General features: G+C 38.0%; 1 protein-coding gene across 2 annotated transcripts in view; it reads right to left on the minus strand.

Moving 5' to 3' along the window:
• Positions 1 to 18829, minus strand: part of PLXDC2 (plexin domain containing 2) — a 418222-nt gene that overhangs the window by 117753 nt on the left and 281640 nt on the right. For both annotated transcript variants that reach the window (XM_036242142.1, XM_036242135.1), the window contains exon 5: positions 5341 to 5463. In XM_036242142.1, the coding sequence (XP_036098035.1) occupies positions 5341 to 5463 (123 nt within the window). The remainder of the gene's footprint in view (positions 1 to 5340; positions 5464 to 18829) is intronic.

Here is an 18829-nt window from a genome sequence, read left to right on the forward strand (position 1 = left end):
TGTCCTTGGGGAGAATCTAGATTAGTGACTGCTATGCATTGGGTGACTGAGCACATACCTACATTGAAACTGTGCATATCAAGGTATTGACTATGATCCTCTTTGGGCCCAAGAGCCAGTGGGCACCTCCCCTGCCATATCCCTTTTGCTAACTCCAAGAATAAAACAAGGTCATTAGCATCTCCCTGGAACGAGCTTACATGCAAGTCTGGCACCCAGTTTTTGTGGTACCACCTGAGGGACAGGTTCCCTAGATTACCCAGTTGTGACAGACAAGAGGATTTGCATTCATGAGTTCCACAGGCCTGTAGCAGACAAAGAAGTAACTGTTAACAGGCTTACCCTTGAGTGCTTGCCATGGCTATCCTCCCAGGATCCAGCAGAGAGAGAGCAGGCAAAAATGCCCATCTCCCAATCTTTTCTTTGCAGGGGTATAACTGCCCATTACAAGCTGCTGCATGAGGGCCCAGCATCTAATTGGCATTCATCTAGGTACTGAATGTTATCCTGCCCAGAATCCAAAAGAGCTGGTGGGCACTCCCTTCCCCTTCTCTCTCCAACAATAAAACCACGTTTCCAGTATTTATCTGAAAGGAGCTGTGTACACATAGTGCCCCAACTTTTATGGTTGCCATCAAGATTTGGGCACCTAAACCACCTTGCTCTGATAGCCAACAGGGCTTGCAAATACAATCAGAGATTATAACAAACAAAGAAGTTTCAAAATGGGTGCAGAAGCACTCCCATGATTAAATGCCCAGACTCAGTGCAGACAGAGCAGGGAAAAACATCTATTTCCCAATTTCTCCCTAGAAGGTGTTTGACTGCATACTTTTCCAGCTGCTGCCTGAGGGTCCAGTGACAAATGAGCCTGCATCTAGGTGCTGCCTATGATCTTTGCGTTTATCACACTAATAGGTTTTAGAACACTCTCAGCCACTGAGAGCAACATGATGTCTTGGACAATCACAAGGGTGCTTCAGCCTGGCTGATTGATGAGTTTCATCTCCTACACAAGTCCCCTCTGACAAGACTGGAAGGGTAGCTATTTTATCTAATGTGTAGAAACCAACACACTCAAGAAAAATGAAGAAACAAGGGAATATGTTTAAAATAAAAGAACAAGATTTCTAGAGACAGATCTTAATAAAAGGGAGGTAAATGATTTGTCTAAATGAGTCCAAAATAAGTCATAAAGATGCTCACTGAGGTCAGAAGAGCAATGGAGAATTTCAGCAAAGAGAGAAAAATATTAAAAACTACTAAATAGAAATATATCTGAAGCATACAATAACTGACCTGAAAATGTTAATAGAGGGGTTCAATAGCAGGCTAGATTAAGTAGAAGATGGAATCAATGCTCTTGAAGACAGGGCAGTGGAATTCATCCAATCAGAGGAGCAAAAAGAAAAAAGAATGAAAAGATTGATGATAGGTTAAGGGACATATAGGACACCATCAAGTAATCAATATTTACATTATAGAGATCTCAGAAAGATAAAGGAGAAAGAAAGGGGCAGAATTTTTTATTATTGTTGTTAATCCTCATCCAAGGATATTTTTCCAGTGACTCTTTTAGATAGAGTGGAAGGGAGGGAGGGAGGAAGAGAAAAACATTGATGTGAGAGAGACACGTGGATTGGTTGCCTCTCACACCACCTGGTCAGGACTGGGAATCAAACCTGCAACCCAAGTATGTGCCCTTGACCAGAACTGAATCCATGATCCTTTGGTCCATGAGCTGATGCTCTAACCCCTGAGCCAAAATGGCCAGCGTGGGGCATAAATCTTACTTAAAGAAATAATGGCTGAAAATTTCCCTAACCTGGGGACAAAAACAGACATCCAGATCCCAGAAAACCCCAAATACCAAACAAGATGAATCAAAAGAGACTCACATGGAGACATTATAATGAAATTATCAGGTTTTAAGGATGAAGAAAAAATTTAAAAGCAGCAAGGAAAAGCAATCTGTTACTTGCAAGGGAATCCACATAAGACTTCCAATGGATTTTTCAGCAGAAATCTTTCAGGCTGGTGAGAGAGGGATGAGATACTCAAAGGGCCAACTAAGAACACTCTCTCAGGCAAAGCTGTCCTTCAGAATTGAAGGAGAGATAAAGAATGTTTTAGACAAACAAAAGCTGTAGAAGTTCATCCCCACTAGACCAGCGTCATAGGAAATTTTAAAGGGAATTCTTCAAGTTGAAATAAAATCATGCTAATTAGTAAAAGAAATTATATAAAACTGTAACACTCAGTGGTAAAGGTAAAAGTATAGTTAAATTCAGAATACTCCAATATTGTGATGATGGTGGGTAAATCACATATAACTCTAGTATAAAGGTTAAAAAAGTATTAAAAATAACTATAACTAAAATAATTTGTTAATGGATACACCATATAAAATGTGTAAATTGTCATAGCAAAGACATAAGATGTAGTGGGGATATAAAAATGTAGAGTATTTAAATATCTCAAGCTTCTGATCATTAGTAAGAATTGTGCTTCATAATTTATTTGAATTATTTTTCTAGCAAAGGGTTTATTTCTGTAACTTTTCTAGTTTTTTTGCATTAATAATCTCTGACCTACTTAGATTTGTGTAGTTATTTAGGCTACCTATGCCATTTAGAAGCATCATCTCAGTTTTTAAATCTAGTGATTTAAAACTTAACAAAAATACTATCTTAGAAATTTTCTAAACTGCTGTCTCCTCTAGAAGAGTTTGGCTTTCCTAAAATATTGACTTTTCCATCCTTAAGCATTCTTTCAGTGACCCTAACCAATCAAAGTTGGAAACATTTCAATATGTTGCTATTGTATAAAAAAGTACTTTGTGAAGAACCTCTAATATTCAAAACTGGTTCATTCATTTACTGAAGCAGAAGCAATTACTTAGCTTTCATTGTCATATTGTAGGAATTCAATATTTCCATTGGTCATTACACAGAAGATACTTCAATAAAGTAAAATACATTAATTCTTGGGTATTACTACTTTTACAATTCTCAGAATTAAAAACTCATCTTACATATTTAATTTTTTTCATTTATTCAGTCATTGAATAATAATGGAAGACATACTGCTTATGAGTTCCTGTGCTAGGTAGTTAAGATAAAATGATTTCTTATAGTCACAGTCCTTGTTTCAAAGAATTTAGTGTTCAGTTGGAATAGCATACATTAATTTTTAAAAATCATTTAAATAAAAGTAAAATTCAAATATTAAGAGCTGCCTAGGTACATGGTGTATGAGTAACTGGACAGAGTGACCTATTTAACATCCTTTATGACTTTGATGCTAAGAATATAAAAACTTTGGTCATCAGAATCCTGTTCCCATGAGTGAACATCCTCAAATGCCTCTAGTATGTGACAGAGCTTGGAAAATAATCAACTTTCATCAATCATTTCCTGCTTACTAAGGTGATTCTGTCTGGTAGGTCTTGCGATATACTTCAGATAAGTTTCTGGTTGTAGTTCTGCCTCAAGTTTACCTATAATCTACTTGTACATTCTTGAGCTTTAGTACCTCATTTAATTTTTCAAAGAGGAAGGATAAAGTATATAACAATTCTTAAAATAATAGGGGGAAATTATTATTACCAACAACATTCAGAATTATTTAATATTGGAACATACTTGTTGTTCTTCGAATTGCTTGAAATGTAGTTCTCAAATTGTATTTCTAACCATGTTTAGTTTCCTTCTTCCTTTGCTAATTTGACCTATAAAAGGCTTCATCACACTGGTCAGAGGATGGCTTTTAGCAAAATGATCATATTCCCCCAAACAATGGCATCATTAAATCTATACTACCCACTGGGGAATTTCTTCCTTGATCATTAAGACAAATATAGAAATAGCTTTGTTCATGTCAAATGCTCCCATTATTTTAAAAGATAGATTTCTTAATTAGACAAATAAGTACTATATTTATATTATAGAATGTACAGAGATTTCTGTCTTTTAAAAAATTAATTAACAAATTAACTAATTTGAATTTATTTTTAATTATAGTTGACATACTATGTTATGGTAGTTTCAGGTATACAACAAAGGGAGTCAACATTTACATACCTTACAAAGTAATCACACAATAAGTCTAGTGACCATCCCTTGTCATACATAATTATTATAGTATTACTGACTCTCTTCCCTATGCTGTGATTTACATGCCTGTGCCTTATAGTATAACTGGAAATTTGTACTTCTACCTTTTATTAATTTTCCAAGAAAACTCTTCTTTTCCTATTTTCTCTAGTAAAGTTAGAGCTTTCAATAAGATGTAGATATGAAAATTAATTTCTGTCTTCAGGACCTTACATTTTTACTTAGATTTGAATAGCATTTAGTGACATAGTCTAGGTTTTTTTTGTTGTTTCGTTTTTTGTTTTTTTTTACTATTTTTTATGTTCCCCAAAGAAAACGGTAGGGATAAACTGTTGTCAGTATACATTATAAACCTTAATAGGCTCTATCTCAAATCAAACAAATTAGATTTTTTTTTTTTTACAAAAAATATGCTTTTATTGATTTCAGAGAAAGAGGAACAGAGAGGGAGAGAGAGAGAAACATTGATGTGAGGAAGAAACATCCACCTGCTGCCTCTTGCATGCTCCATATCAGCTAGACATGTGCCCTGACTGGGAATTGAATCACTGACCTTTTGGTGCATGGGACAACCAACTGAGTCACACTGACCAGGGCAGGAGAACTAGATATTCTTACATGTATTATATATTCACTATTCTATATTTTTTATTTTATTTAATTTTATATTTTTTTGGTACGTGCCCCTACTGGGAACCGAACCCAGGACTCTCTGGGCCGCAGGCCGACACTCGAACTGCTGAGCCAAACTGGCCCAAACTATTCTATATTTTTTAAAGGTGTGTTCATTTTATGGTATACATAGTTCACAGTTTTGAGAATTTAATATCGACGTATCATGCCACTTGCCTCTACTTGATCAGAACAAATTATCCTTATTTAGTTTCTCTAATAGCAAGGGCTTACATCAAATGTGTTTGCTTGACTTGAGGTGTTGTTTAGTACAACTTACTTATTATAGTGCCTAGGAGGTGTTAACATTTGTTGAACAAACAAAAGAATGAATGAGTACGTGAGTGGCATTTGACTATATATTCACTCCACAAAAGAACGGTTATAGTACAACATCTGTCATCTTAGGGCATTTGTGCCAAGCAGTTTACAAATCCAGTCTACCAAAAACAAAACACCCCAGGTTACAAAAACGTTACTATAAATCTGATGATCACGGTTTAAAAGTATACATTCAGTGAAAAAAAAAAAAAATAGGCTAACCAATACATACCATTATCAAAATATCTGACTGTTGAATTTCTGGAGACGCTGGGATCGAAATTTGCCATTAAAGGCGCTATGTACTGTGTGGCTGTCAGCATTCGATGTACAACTTCTCCAGTGTATATGAAACCTAGAATTAGAAAAGTAGGAAATATGTTAAGAAAAAGCCCAGATACAATTTTAAGGAAAATACCTCCAACTCAGTTGCAGTCTAATTTTGAAAATAGAATATTATAGCAGCTAAAAAAAAAAAAAGGAACAAAATGAATGTCCTAATGTCTGCTCAACAATAGCTGGGTCTGGATTAAGTCACCAATTTGCATAGGATTTGGTAGCACCCTGCAGACCATCAAATCAGAAATCTGTATTATGAACAACTGTAACTGAGGGTGAAGTGACTATTATCTGGAAGAGATGATTAGGCTGAACAGACTGCTCTAGTCCTATCAGTAGTTCTAGCATCCAACCTGCTGTTAGTGAGCCCTTGCTATTTTAGCACTAGCCAAACATGCAAGTCATCTTACTAATGAATGTATTTTCATTGTTTCATTTCATTTTCTTAAACTACAATCTCAGTTTAGGGTATTTTAGAAACTACACATGCATGTCTTCATATATGTGTGTGTGTTCATTTTTTTTTTCCTTTATTGATTTTAGAGAGGAAGGGAGAAGAAGAGAGAGGTAGAAACATCGATGAGAGAGAACATGGACTAGCTGCCTCCTGCATAACCCCCACTGGGGATCGAGCCCCCAACCTGGGCATGTGCCCTGACGGGGAGTCGAACTGGTAACCTCTTGGTGCACGGATCGATGTTCAACCACTAAGCCACACTGGCTGGGTTGTATACATTTTATATCTTTTTCCATTACTACAATGGAGAAAATGTTTCAGGCCTTTTTTTCAAAGTTGAAAGGAGGCTCAGCACCCATGGAAAAACTTGCACATTTTTCACATTACTCAAGTCTTTATAATGTTAGCACCTCATCAAAAAGATAAAGATTGTATGTTTGCAGATGAGATAGTAAAAACATTGATAATGCACAAATGCCTCTCAGCTTATCAGTGCTAGCCTCTCCTAGCAGTTGGGCAACGAGAGGGAATTTACTATGGAGAACATCCTCTTGAATTAAATTTCAATCGCTCCCATGTTACAACCTTACCCACTTGCAATTATTCACACTGGGTTTATTTGCTTTGTGGATTATCCATGACAAATTGTTAATCCTGTATTGGCTTCTTGTCTCCAAGTCTTTAGGTCTAAAAGCAGAATAGCTCAGGGAATGATAACTCATCTTAATATTAATCTAAGAAATGCACAATTAAGAACATGTACGCAAATGGACACATATGCATAGGAACACACACACACTATGACAAAATAAAATCCAAAACATTTTTTTGTGAAAAAGCAGTTGTAATGTTTAGGCAATCATAAGTTAACTAGATATCTACAGCTGCTATAGATCATTTTTCTATTTTCACAATAATTGATAAAACAAGCAAGATTTTTAAAAAAAACAACACAAAATTGGGGAGGATTTAAACTCCTAGATGTGTTAAAACTTTGTCATCTCACTTCATGATCCAAATAAAGCTTTCCTTGGCATATTGTGGTCTTTATTGTTTCGATTTTCAACTGGAATTTCTAGGTGAGTTTCTGGAGAACTAAATCTGCAGTTACTTACTTTAAAATTAATTTGTCTTTTTAGCAGTGTCTTCTTTCCTTTCCTTTCTTTATAGTTTTCATCAAAGGCATATTTGAATTCTAGCTATTTGCCTTAAAAATTTATTTAAACTAGGAAAACCTTTAGCATGTATTTTAATAGTTGATTACATCTTGTTTCTCATTTGACGAGCAATAGCTTTCAAAATAAATATCCTATGCCTCGAGCAGAATTTTGTACATTTGCAATGTTACATAGCTCAAATGTACTAAAAAATATTATATAAAGTGATGCAGTCATTGCTTTTATTTTATTTCCCTGTAGATTTTCAAAGACACTCTTGAAGTTCAAAGCCCAATATCACATCCTTAAAACAGATGAAGAGTAACTATTTTGTTCAGGGTCTATGATTTATTTTGTTTCCGATCCTCACCAACATGCCTTTATAATTTTACCATTAAAATGGATAGAAAAATTCTAAGTCTGATAGTTTAAGGAAAAAATTAAATTATACTCTGTATATAAATATTCTTTCAGGCATAGTAGCTCTGGATAGTTATTTCTCTACTCTGTGTTCTCTGGGTATTCATAGGAGAAACTTTGCTGAATTTAAAGAATAAAGAAGGCAGTAATTCAAGTCAGTAAGGTAGTTTTAAATCAATACAAAATTCATTCTCCAAAACAACACCGAGAAAAGCACCAGCAAATCCTAGACAAGGCTGCAAACTGCACAACCACAGATGATTTCAGACACTGATTCTGCTGTTAGTGTTTACAGTCAGATGGTCTATATTTGCCACTGAATGTTTCTACACAGATTTGGCAAAAAGTTATTCTCCATCCTCTGTACCCCCGTTTTAAGATCATGGGGATCACTAACTGCTGCTTCCTTTTACCAGGAAAAAGTTTTCCAGAATGACAATTCTCCCAAATTTCAAAGGTGAAGTCTCAAATTGTTCCCAAAGAACAAAGTGAAAAATAAAAGAATGTGTTACTATGTAAAAGCAATCATTACAATCCTTGATTCTTCTATTACTGGAAAAGTAAAATAAATTACAGTCACTGTGACTATGATTACCGCAGGCAGGGCAACTACTATTAACAAGAACAACTGCTGTAGCTGCTGCCACCCCTATTTGTCGACGCCCCCATGGCTCCTGTCACCGCCAAGAAGACTGTGAAAAACAATCCCAGGAGGCAAATACCCCACTACACCACAAAACAAATTGAACTGTGCTAATTCAGAGAATACTTATTTGTGTGCCTCAGCCATGTTGAAATCTACTTCCTTGGACTCTACAGTACTTAACTCTCTTTTCACCCTCAGATTTTAAAATTTTGGGGGGGGAGAGAGGGAGAGAGAGAGAGAAACATTGATCGGCTGCCTCCTGCACGCCCCCTACTGGGGATGGAGCATGTGCCCTGACTGGGACTCCACCTGGGACCTCTCAGTCCACGTACATGCCCAGGTTTTTGAAATGTCATTGCAGCCGCGGTTAATAACGAACGGAGGGAAGCCTCACAGGCGTTGAGCAGGGAAGTGTGACCAGGTATGAATAAGAACTGGTTAAGCAAGTGAAGGAGACCTTTAATGCAAGAATCTTTTCTGAAGCTTCAAAGGCCCCCACAGTGACCCATTTAGACACTTAACCTCTTGTCTTCCCCTCAAATTCTATTTTTCAATTATATTTTACATTCAATATTATTCTGTACTAGTGTCAGGTGTACAGCATTGTGGTTAGACAATCGTCTACTTTACAAAGTGTTCCCCCACCCCGATATTTCCAGTCCCCACCTGGCACCATACATACCAGGGAGTCTCTTCAAAAAGTTAAAAATGGAACTTCCTTATGACCCAGTGAGTCCGCTTCTGGGTATATATCCGAAGAAACCCAAAGCACTAATTTGAAAGAATATATGCATCCCTATGTTCACTGCAGTGTTATTTACATTTACCTCTTTTCTTTATCTGTCTTGGGCATGTCTAGTCATACAGAAAAAAGTTTCATTCTTTTTCGTCTTTCACATTTTGCGGTAATTTAGGCTATATATATATTTCAGACTTGGTTGTAATCATTTGAAGCGTTATCATTCAGCATCTTCTTTGCTCACTGTATGCTCCCAGTTTAAATAGTACTCATTTATCTAGACATAGTTTTTGCAGAAAAGTGGTTATTATCCAGATAATATGGTACCCAGAAAGATACCTTTATTTGAAAGATTCAAATAAGAGACGCAAATGCATTTTGCTTTATTGAATTTCAAACGATGGCTAACACACTGCACTTCTCCTTTGCCTTTGCTGGTAAACCTAGGGTCACGTTTTGGGTCCAGCTGTAATTGATGGCTTTGCTCTTGCAAAGGCTCTCCTTGGGCTGCTTCCTGTAGAAGGCCTTTAGTCACTCGAGTAATTGAGTTTAAATCTGTAAACCTTGTCAAGTAATTTGAGGATTCTATCATCGTAAGTCCTGAAATAAACCTTCCTCAGTCATTATGTATTTATTAATACAATTTTGTATTTATTAACTACAAATACTATTGCGATAATAGTGAAGTTAACAAATATCTTCTCTGTGTTGGCCTTTACCAATTATATTATTTTCATGTCTTTTCTTCACTGTATCCTGATAATAACTTTGAAAACAATATTATTATTGTTATTTTCCTTTATTAAATGAGGCATATAATAAAGCTGCATACTTTGCTGAAAGCCAAATGGCTAGAATTGGTCTTTTAATTTCAAATTTTATGACCTCTTTACAATATATTTTAGAATTCATTAAGTTTCCAGAACTGCATGCTCTCCCTCACTGGGTTTCATATTTAAACAAGGAGTTTGAGGAAGAAAAGACTTGTTCTCTCTGTGGAAATTTCAACACCTATACCTTACAGCAAAGTTATAGTCACCTCAAATCCTGCTGCTGTTATTGTACCACTTAATCCTCCATCCTTTTAATTGGCAATTTGTGTGAACAAGTTAAAATTAGATTCCTTTATTGCAATCTACCAAATGACTCTTATTTAATGGTACAAGCAAACTATTTCCTAGCCACGTGACTCCATTATTGACCTCTCTGTGCCTCAGTTCCCTAATCTGTTAAATGGAGTAGTAATGGTCTCAGTATCATTGAGTTGTTGTGCTGGTTGAATGAGTTGATAGATGAAAAGCACTTGAAAAGAGTGCTTAACATAAAAATTTGCTGAAAATAACCAATCCATTTAATTGTCTCTAATGTTTACCCCTTGAAGCCCTCTCTGTCTAATGTATATTAGTTGATTTGACTTGCAGTAAGATGTTGATATGAGTTCAAAATCCTGCTTCAGACCCAAATGGCATGATACGTATTTCTTCGCATTGTTCCAGTTTGGGTTACGGCACACCCCTAAAGTCTTAATGTCCAAGTTCTTTGCTTGATATACCTTTCCTTACATTCTGATGGAATAAGCACCTTGTAAACATATCAACCTTCTATTGGTTGTAAATGGTTGTTTCACTTAACTGGAAGTGTCATAGTAATAAAGGAAGCATGAAGCGGCTATAATTGCCTATGAAACATTCTGTGAAATGTTATGTGTAAAGTGCTACATAAAATATTCTGCTTCATCATCATTCAGTTACTATTTCTGATCCCAAAGAAAAGGTCGGGGCTGATGGGTATGCCTGTAGGACGCTGAACATTTACAGTTAAGTGCTGTTTTCAGAATGCAAATGACAGTGTCATATGCCGCGGTTGCCACCGTTGACACCTTCATGACATGTGTACTATGATCCCCATGCATTAAGCAAAAAGACCTGAACTGTATGGTGTTTTATCCACAAGGCTTTAGAAAATAGATTTTTCATATTGATCCCTCATTAACCTTATATGTGATCTGTTTCATTTCTATTTGTGAAGAATTGGGTTACTTCACGGGGTATTGTTTGTGGTTATTGTTTTATTAGTTCCTCAGTTATTTGTGGCGGACAACTTGCTTGAAGCAAACAAATGAAGCCTGAACATCATTCAACTTACATTTTGTAGAAATGCCATTTTTGAATCACAATATATTCTCAGGTGCTAAAGACAACCCCCTTCCAGACAAACAGTTGTTTGTAACCCAGTCAGCCTTTTAAACAGTCATATGTGGCAGCTATTACTGACTTGAAAATTAAAAGTGTGATAGGTTATCTGGTAATGCAACTGTCTGTCAGCTGCAACTGTACAATCACGGGGTTCACCTAACAGGCTTTCTCCAGATACAGCTGTTGATAGTAGACCACGAAATTCATGGCAGGGATACTGGTTTGAAAATGCAACCTAGACGGTTAGAGAAGAAGAATTTCTGAAGTTCATGTGAGCGCACTAACCACTGGCTCCTAGGAAGCAACATATAATACCATCAACCACCAAAGATTTTCCATTTACAATTCCGACCAGCTGCCAAGGTAAAATACATCAACTCTATTTTATATAATGAATAATTGTCAAGATATATGTTAATACGTATACATATCCCATCTCATAGACTCCTTTATTCTGTTGTCTTAATTGGCACCATCGGGGATGACAAATTACAACAGATTCATCCTCTGGGGAAAACAAGTTATACTGGTCATTGGCTGCAAATTATGTTCACGAAATTACCAATATAAAAATTTATGTTTGCTACAGAAAATGCCTCTCTCCAACCCGACAGAAAAAGCAGGAGCCCAAACTGTGTACATGTGGGAAGAGAGATCAAAATCCATAACTTTTTTCATTTTCATCTTGCATGGCTTCTCATGGAGGCACTGGCCTGCTCTTTCCACTTGAAAAGGAAGTGCATCCCCTCTATTCAGACAGATCGCAGTCGTTTTTCAAAAGCCTTGCTCCTACATGGGAGAGACAGGGACAGCGGTTTGAAATTATGTGTGCTCCTAGACTGAGGATGCGCGGATCCTGGTGTCGAATTCCAGACTTACGGGTGCAGCCTCAGCCTGAGGCTTTGATTTTCAGGTGTGCTGCCGCCGCTTTGCAAAGCCTCTGTTCTGAATTTCACTTTGGACCCTGCTTCCTGTGGGCAGACTTTCTAGAAGGCAAGAACTTGGCTTCCTGACTTATGAATATCAGCTGCCCCTGGAATTCCTCCCGTTTACCAGGACCCAAACGATCTCTTAGGGAACTATTTAGGACAGTGCAAAATGATCGCTGGGCCTCTGTCCAGGCTGTCCTTCTCTAGAGAGGGGAGCCATTTCTTGCTCTTTCACTCCATTCCTGTCCCCCCTGCACCCCCACACGCCCCTGCCCTGGTCCACCATGGGGAACAATAAAAACTGTCCCTTCCTTTTCTAAGGATTTAAAAACTGTCATTGAAACCCTCTTTTTAAATGTCCAGGAACAGCCCTGGAAGAAGAGTGGCCAATGTAGAGGCCGCCCCGGCTAGCCCCCACCTGATCAGACCTTCCTGTACTCACTGAATAATCCGTAGTGCTGTAGGTCTTACTTTAAAAATCAGGTATACTTAAAGTAAAACTATTTGGATTTCTGTCCAGAAATGTAGTTTATCCAATCTCTAGTTTACAAACCAAATTTTATTCTACATTTTTGAATAACTACACTTTCCTGCCTCTGTTCTTCCAGGAATGGTTTTGATTTCCATCACTGTTCAGACACTTCTCGGACAGAGAAACGTCTCATCCCTAAGCTTTACCAGAATCTATCCAAGCAGGGTCATGAAATGTCTCGAATGTACTGACCTCTTCACTGTCCCTCTCTTTTCAAGGCAAGGGAAATGCCATTCACGTGGACAGGATGGAGCCCAAAGGAGGAGAGAGCTTGGCATCTCCAAGGCAGCATTTCGCTGTCAGTCCCCGGAGGGGCCTGCTCCTTCCCCTTCCTTTCCTCCAGCACAGCTAACCCCCCCAGCTGGGGCCTCAGAGAGTCTGGGTCTCCATGCCTTAGCATTTAACCGACAGATCCAATCTGATGTCCTCTCTCTCTCTCTCTCTCTCTCTCTCTCTCTCTCTCTCTCTCTCTCTCTCTATCTCTCTCTCTTGATCTATCTCTCGATCGATCTATCATTTAGACATAGATATAGATCACGTTAAAAGCGCTGCCGCACACATAGATCTGGAAAAGGCCTGCACGGACAGCGGCCGCGCCACAGAAGCGCAGGCACGACGCCGTCCGCGAGGCCAAGCCGCCCTCCGGGGCCCAGCTCCTTAGCGATCCCTCCGCAGCGGCTCTGATCCCTCTCCTTCTGCCTCTGATCTTGGCTGTTCGACGGCCAGGCTCAAATTTCTCTTGATATTTCTACTTTCACTGAGACACGTGCTTTTTTACAGTTTCAGAGTTGTAATCATAGCTATATTTTCTCAGATGTTTTAGCAGTCTGGTCTTTCTCACCAGTAAGTGGTCAGTGAGGACCAGGAAACAACCATAACCAAACAGCATTGACCCGACTGTATATTCATGTTACACTTTGTACTTTGTTCCTTCAATATGCCCTACAGTTTGGACACTCAGAACATTAGATGCTGAAAGAAAAATATGCTCTATTTGAAAAAAGAAAAAATATATATGTATATGTACATATATATGTGTGTGTATATATATGTGTGTATATATATATTTGATTTTGAGATACATATGTGTGTATGTGGTATGTGTATACACACACACATATATGTTTGTATATATGTATATATCTCTCTCTCTCTCTCTCTTAGAATCCTTAGCTTGCGTAAACCAACACACAACACATATTAAGAATCGTGAAATCCATCCAACTTCCTCTGAAAGCATTTCAGGCATGGTTTTACCATTCTGCCAGCCCAGATGCACAGACCCATCAATATTTTGGTTAATACCACCTACAATGAAGTTTTCAAAAGTGCATTTATTTTCACAGATGTGTTTTCTTACATAACATTTATCCACTCTATTTCAGAACACTGTAATTACTGAGAGCCTGAGAGATTGAAAGAACCCCTAAGACTTTCATTCCACATCCATGCCTTATATTTCTCTCCCAACTCTCCCCTTCACTCTAAAAGAAAATAAATAAATGAAAAGAAAAAGTAAACAAAACGTCCAGTTTATTCAGGGTTGCCTCCTCCAGGAGTTGAGTTAGGGGAAGGTTAGAATACATATTCTTCCAGTGCAGTTAGTACATAGAATGACTTGTACTCATTTGGCATACGGTCATTGAGATCCAGAGAGCAACATTTGGATAGTATTACCATTTATCTCACAATTAGATCCTAATTCAATGGTTAAAGATTCTAATTTCTATGATCCGGCTGTGGAAAATTTGGACTGAATATGTTTATTTTGATCAAATACTGACAAAGTGTTTTTCCTTGACATTGGAAGTTTTAGCAAGTACTATTCAGATTCTAAAATTCTTAAATACATATTCAAATTTTCACACACATTCTGTGATGTTCAACCAATTTCAATTTGTTTATATATGTTATGGCATATTTTACTGGTTTTAAAAATAAGTATTAAAAAATAAAATTCATATTACATGCATACAATATGTGCATATGTAAAAAAAATAGAAAGCAGTGAACACCAACATATCAGTTTATCTACCAAACAGACTAAAAAATATATACTTAAGTACAAATTTGACCTTTAAAATGTGTTTGACTCCTGAGGGCTAACATTATTATAAGTTTTTGCTTAACATTTCCTTCTTTTTCTTTATACTTTTTACATGATAAATTTGCATCACCAGATAATTAGCTTTGCAGATTTTAGACTTCAAAATAACTGACTTGTATTGTAAGTATTCTCTGCAAGTTTTGATTTTCGTGTAAATCTACATCCCTGAGAGAATCATCCCTGTTGTGCAAGTAGCTGCGTGTCACTCAGTTTTCACAGCTGTGTCATATTCTGCTATTTGAATAAACCACAATTAATTTATCCACTAGACTCTTGAGGACATTCGTATTGTCTCAGTCTTTGGCTCTCATTAAACAGTTCCACACATGACTTGGCTCGTATGTACAAGATTTTCTATTGTGTAAACCCAGAAGCTTTATGGCTAGTTCACTGGGTGTGCACGTGTGACACTTGACCAGATAAGAGGGAAATGTTTTTCTCAGCAGCCACACCAAGCGACACATCTACTATTACTATACACATGTCTGCATTGCTTCGCATTCCTATCAAACTTCGACATCATCACACCTTTCAATTCTGCTAACCTGGTAGTGGAAAAATTATAGTGCATTGCGGCACTTATTTACATCACTCAATTAAAGCTACTCAATTACATTGATTAAGTTACATTATTCAACTGGAAGGTTGAGTAATAATGAAATTCAATATTTTTCTCAGAAGCTCATTTGCCATTAAAGTTTTCTTTTCTGTGAAGTACCTGAAAATTCCTTGCTTTTTTCTTATTGATTTTTAAGACTCATTTCCTAGCTTTTCAAAAAAATAAAAAGAAAACAAAAAGAAATTCTAGACACTACCAACGGTTTTTGCTTTTTGTGCATTCTTAAAGTGCCACTTACTCTGAAATTATGGAGATATTCTTCCATATTCTGATGTTATACATATGTTCTTTATATATTTTATAAATTTGCAATTTTTTTCTTCCACCTAATATTATTTTTGAAGGGTATAAAATATGGGTCAATTGGTGTGTGTTTTTTCCTAGAGAAATAACACAATATAACTTTTTGAAAATTCCATCCTATCCTTACTAACCTGCAATATCAACTTAATCTTAAATTTAACTTTTATAAATCTATATGACTCCTCTTCTAGTCTCTGTTTTGATGCACTGGTCAGTTTGTTTATTCCTGTGTGGATGCTACAGTGTTTTATTTCCATGTGTTTGTGTCTGGTAAATCAAGAGAACGTTATCTATCTGTCTTTTCCTTTAAGAATCTGTGAACAAAGAAAACATCACCTACTTTTTACGACCCCTGGTCCTTGGTTCTTCCACATGTATTTGGGATTAACTTGTCAAGATACATACACACACACACACACACACACGCGCGCACACACACACAATAATCATGTTAGACTTTGACTGAAATTGCACTGACATTATGTCAGTTTGGGAGAATTTTGGTGCTCATTTAGGTATTTCTAAATAGCTTTCAGTATTTCAAAAATGTATACACTATTTTTAGATTAACCCCAGTTTAAGTAGTCTTTTTTGAAGCTATTATCATTAAAAACTTTATTTTCAGTTATATTTCCCTACAGTTTGTGGTGGCATTCAGAAATGCAATTGACTTTGTACATTGATTTTATATCCAGCCATCTTGTTCAGCTCCCAAACAGATTCTGATAATCTGTCTGTACATTTGGTGGTGGGAGGGGGGCTTTCATATTTTGAAAATCACAGCATTTGAAATAATTAGAATATATTTTCTTTCCAACCATTATATCTTTATTTCTTTTTCACTACTTATATATTGTATAATGTTTTAAAGCAGAAACAATAAACTATTTAAAAAATATATGTATCTAGCCCAGCAGGTGTGGCTCGGTGGTTGAGCGTCGACCCATGCACCAAGAAGTCGCAGGTTCAATTCCTGGTCAGGGCACATGCCAGGTTGTGGGCCAGATCCCCAGTGAGGGGCATGCAGGAGGCAGCCAACTGATGTTCTCTCTCATCGATGTTTCTATTTCTGTCTCTCTCCCTTCCTCTCTCTCTCTAAAATCAATAAAGAAAAAAATTTAAAAATATATATATATATATAAATGATAAATTGAAATCTGTAGAACATGAAACACAATTCAGAATCTAATCTGAACAATTACCATAAAGATATTTTATTAGACTGAAATAAAATTGCAAAGTATTTGGATGGAATGTCACTGCTGACAAATGACAATTTTGATTATTTCTCCTTTCCACTTCTTCTTCCAGGAAATTCACACCTTAGAGAGAAATAGGTAAATTTCTCTCAAGCCATCAACCCCTAGACATCTGAACACTTTACTTCTCTTGCTATTTCATTAGAGATGCTATTTTCCCCTATCCACTGCAACATCTTATTATCCAACTAACATAAAGCAGTAGTAAATGTTATTTGCAAAAGTGACCAATTTACTTCTCAATGTATTGTGCCTTTGACTAGAACAATACTTACTGGGAATAGGAGAAAGGGGTACATAGCGAACAAAAGGCAACAACAGAACCACAACTCTGGGACAACCTGAGAGTGAAGAAGGATGCTACACCCCTCTCAGGTTAACTGCTACAACCCGGAGAAAAAGACCTTCCAGGTGCAGCTGCAACTTTTTTGTTGCCTCCCAGGGAAAATAAATTCTTACACTTATTTTGTTCAAACCTTTACCTTTATATATGTCAAAAGGCTCAGGGGCAAAGCTATCATCTTCTTAGGCTGAAGAAAGGCCCTTCTCCGAGGGGACTGCAAAAAGGCATGAAAACTAGACTGTAACCGAGACCTGCTTTTCCAATAGGTTAGCTTTTGAGGCAGAGCAGCAAGGGCCCATATCTCCGATGCCCTTCTGTAGAACCGGTTCAGACCAATCAGAACTGAAGGTACAGACTTTTGTATTTTATTTCACTTGACGTCTGCTAAGGCAGAGAATGAAAAGGTTCACCGTGCTGGAAGGAATGCTTGCCCCAGACATTCCTCCGCAGTCCCTGTTCCGTCCCTGAGAGGAGCTGTGCAGACAGCTGAGGGTCAAGCTGGCCTTAGCGACATCACCCGGCCATACGAGTGTGCCTGGTGTATGCTCCCAAAGCTCAGTAGGAGCAGGACAAGCCCATACCCAGTCAGACACCAGTACGAAAGCAATACCCCTTTAAATAAATGTAACACTGTTTGAACTTTTCCATATTTTTTGAGATACAGGAATCATGAGACAGACAAAATTAATAGTTCATTGTTCAGACTTCAACATCTCGTTTATATATTGCCATTGTCAGCAACTCTAGTCAGGTATTTAGTGACCCTTAGCTCTCTCCTTCCTGTGTACCACGTCCGGGGGTGGTGGTGGGTATTATGTGAACGGTGCATAATGCTGACCGTGTTACACCCTCTCAGGAGCACTGACATCTTCCTGAGGAAGAGGACCCTCTCTCCTTACGCTAAAGTAATGGTTTTCCGTAATCACTACAAACAAGGGGCTGAATCACCCGGGTGAGCGTCTCTCACAGCAGCTGGCTCGGGCAGAGGGTCAGCGCAGGTCCCCGTCCTGCAGCGGAGGCTGGCATCGCGCCATCGTGCGTGCGGCTCTGCCACGCTGGACGCTTCGAAGCCGGTGCGACAGCAGTCACTCTGCAAGCCTGGCATGGGGGCCCCTCTGGTTTATGGCTGCTGCCCAGTGACTTTATAATGTACAAAACATGATACGAAACCACGATCTCATTAGGATCTAGCCATTCCAGAGACATGGCAATGGAGAAAATGGTAAAATAAAATAAAATAAAATAAAATCTCATCATGGATGTATCTCCTTATCAGATAAGCTTGTAAGGGTAGGTGGGTCAATTTACTCATCTTTGTATGCGCCTCTGGGCCTGGCCCGTGTCTGGCATAGAAGAAACACCCTGGGTTTCAAGGATGAGAATGGCTGGACTTCCCCCTGCTGCCGCGGACAGCGCCCTCCCCGGTCTGGTCGCCGCCTGGCTCTTCGCCCTGGTCTCCCACTGGCCTGGCTGCCCCGGGCGCTCTGGCTCCTCGGGCTCTCGGCAGGCCTGCGGGTTTCATGGACTTGCACGTGCTGCTTTTTTGCCCGAAACACTTTCCTCCTCTGTGCCCTGAAAAATCCTATTCATCCTTCAAGCTTCAACCAAAACACTTCCTCTTCAGTGAAACCTTCTTTTATCCACTCCAACCCCGAAGATCTGATTACACCCTTCGG

The sequence above is a fragment of the Molossus molossus genome, unplaced genomic scaffold (assembly GCF_014108415.1).
Source record: "Molossus molossus isolate mMolMol1 unplaced genomic scaffold, mMolMol1.p scaffold_m16_p_1, whole genome shotgun sequence".
NCBI lineage: Eukaryota > Metazoa > Chordata > Mammalia > Chiroptera > Molossidae > Molossus > Molossus molossus.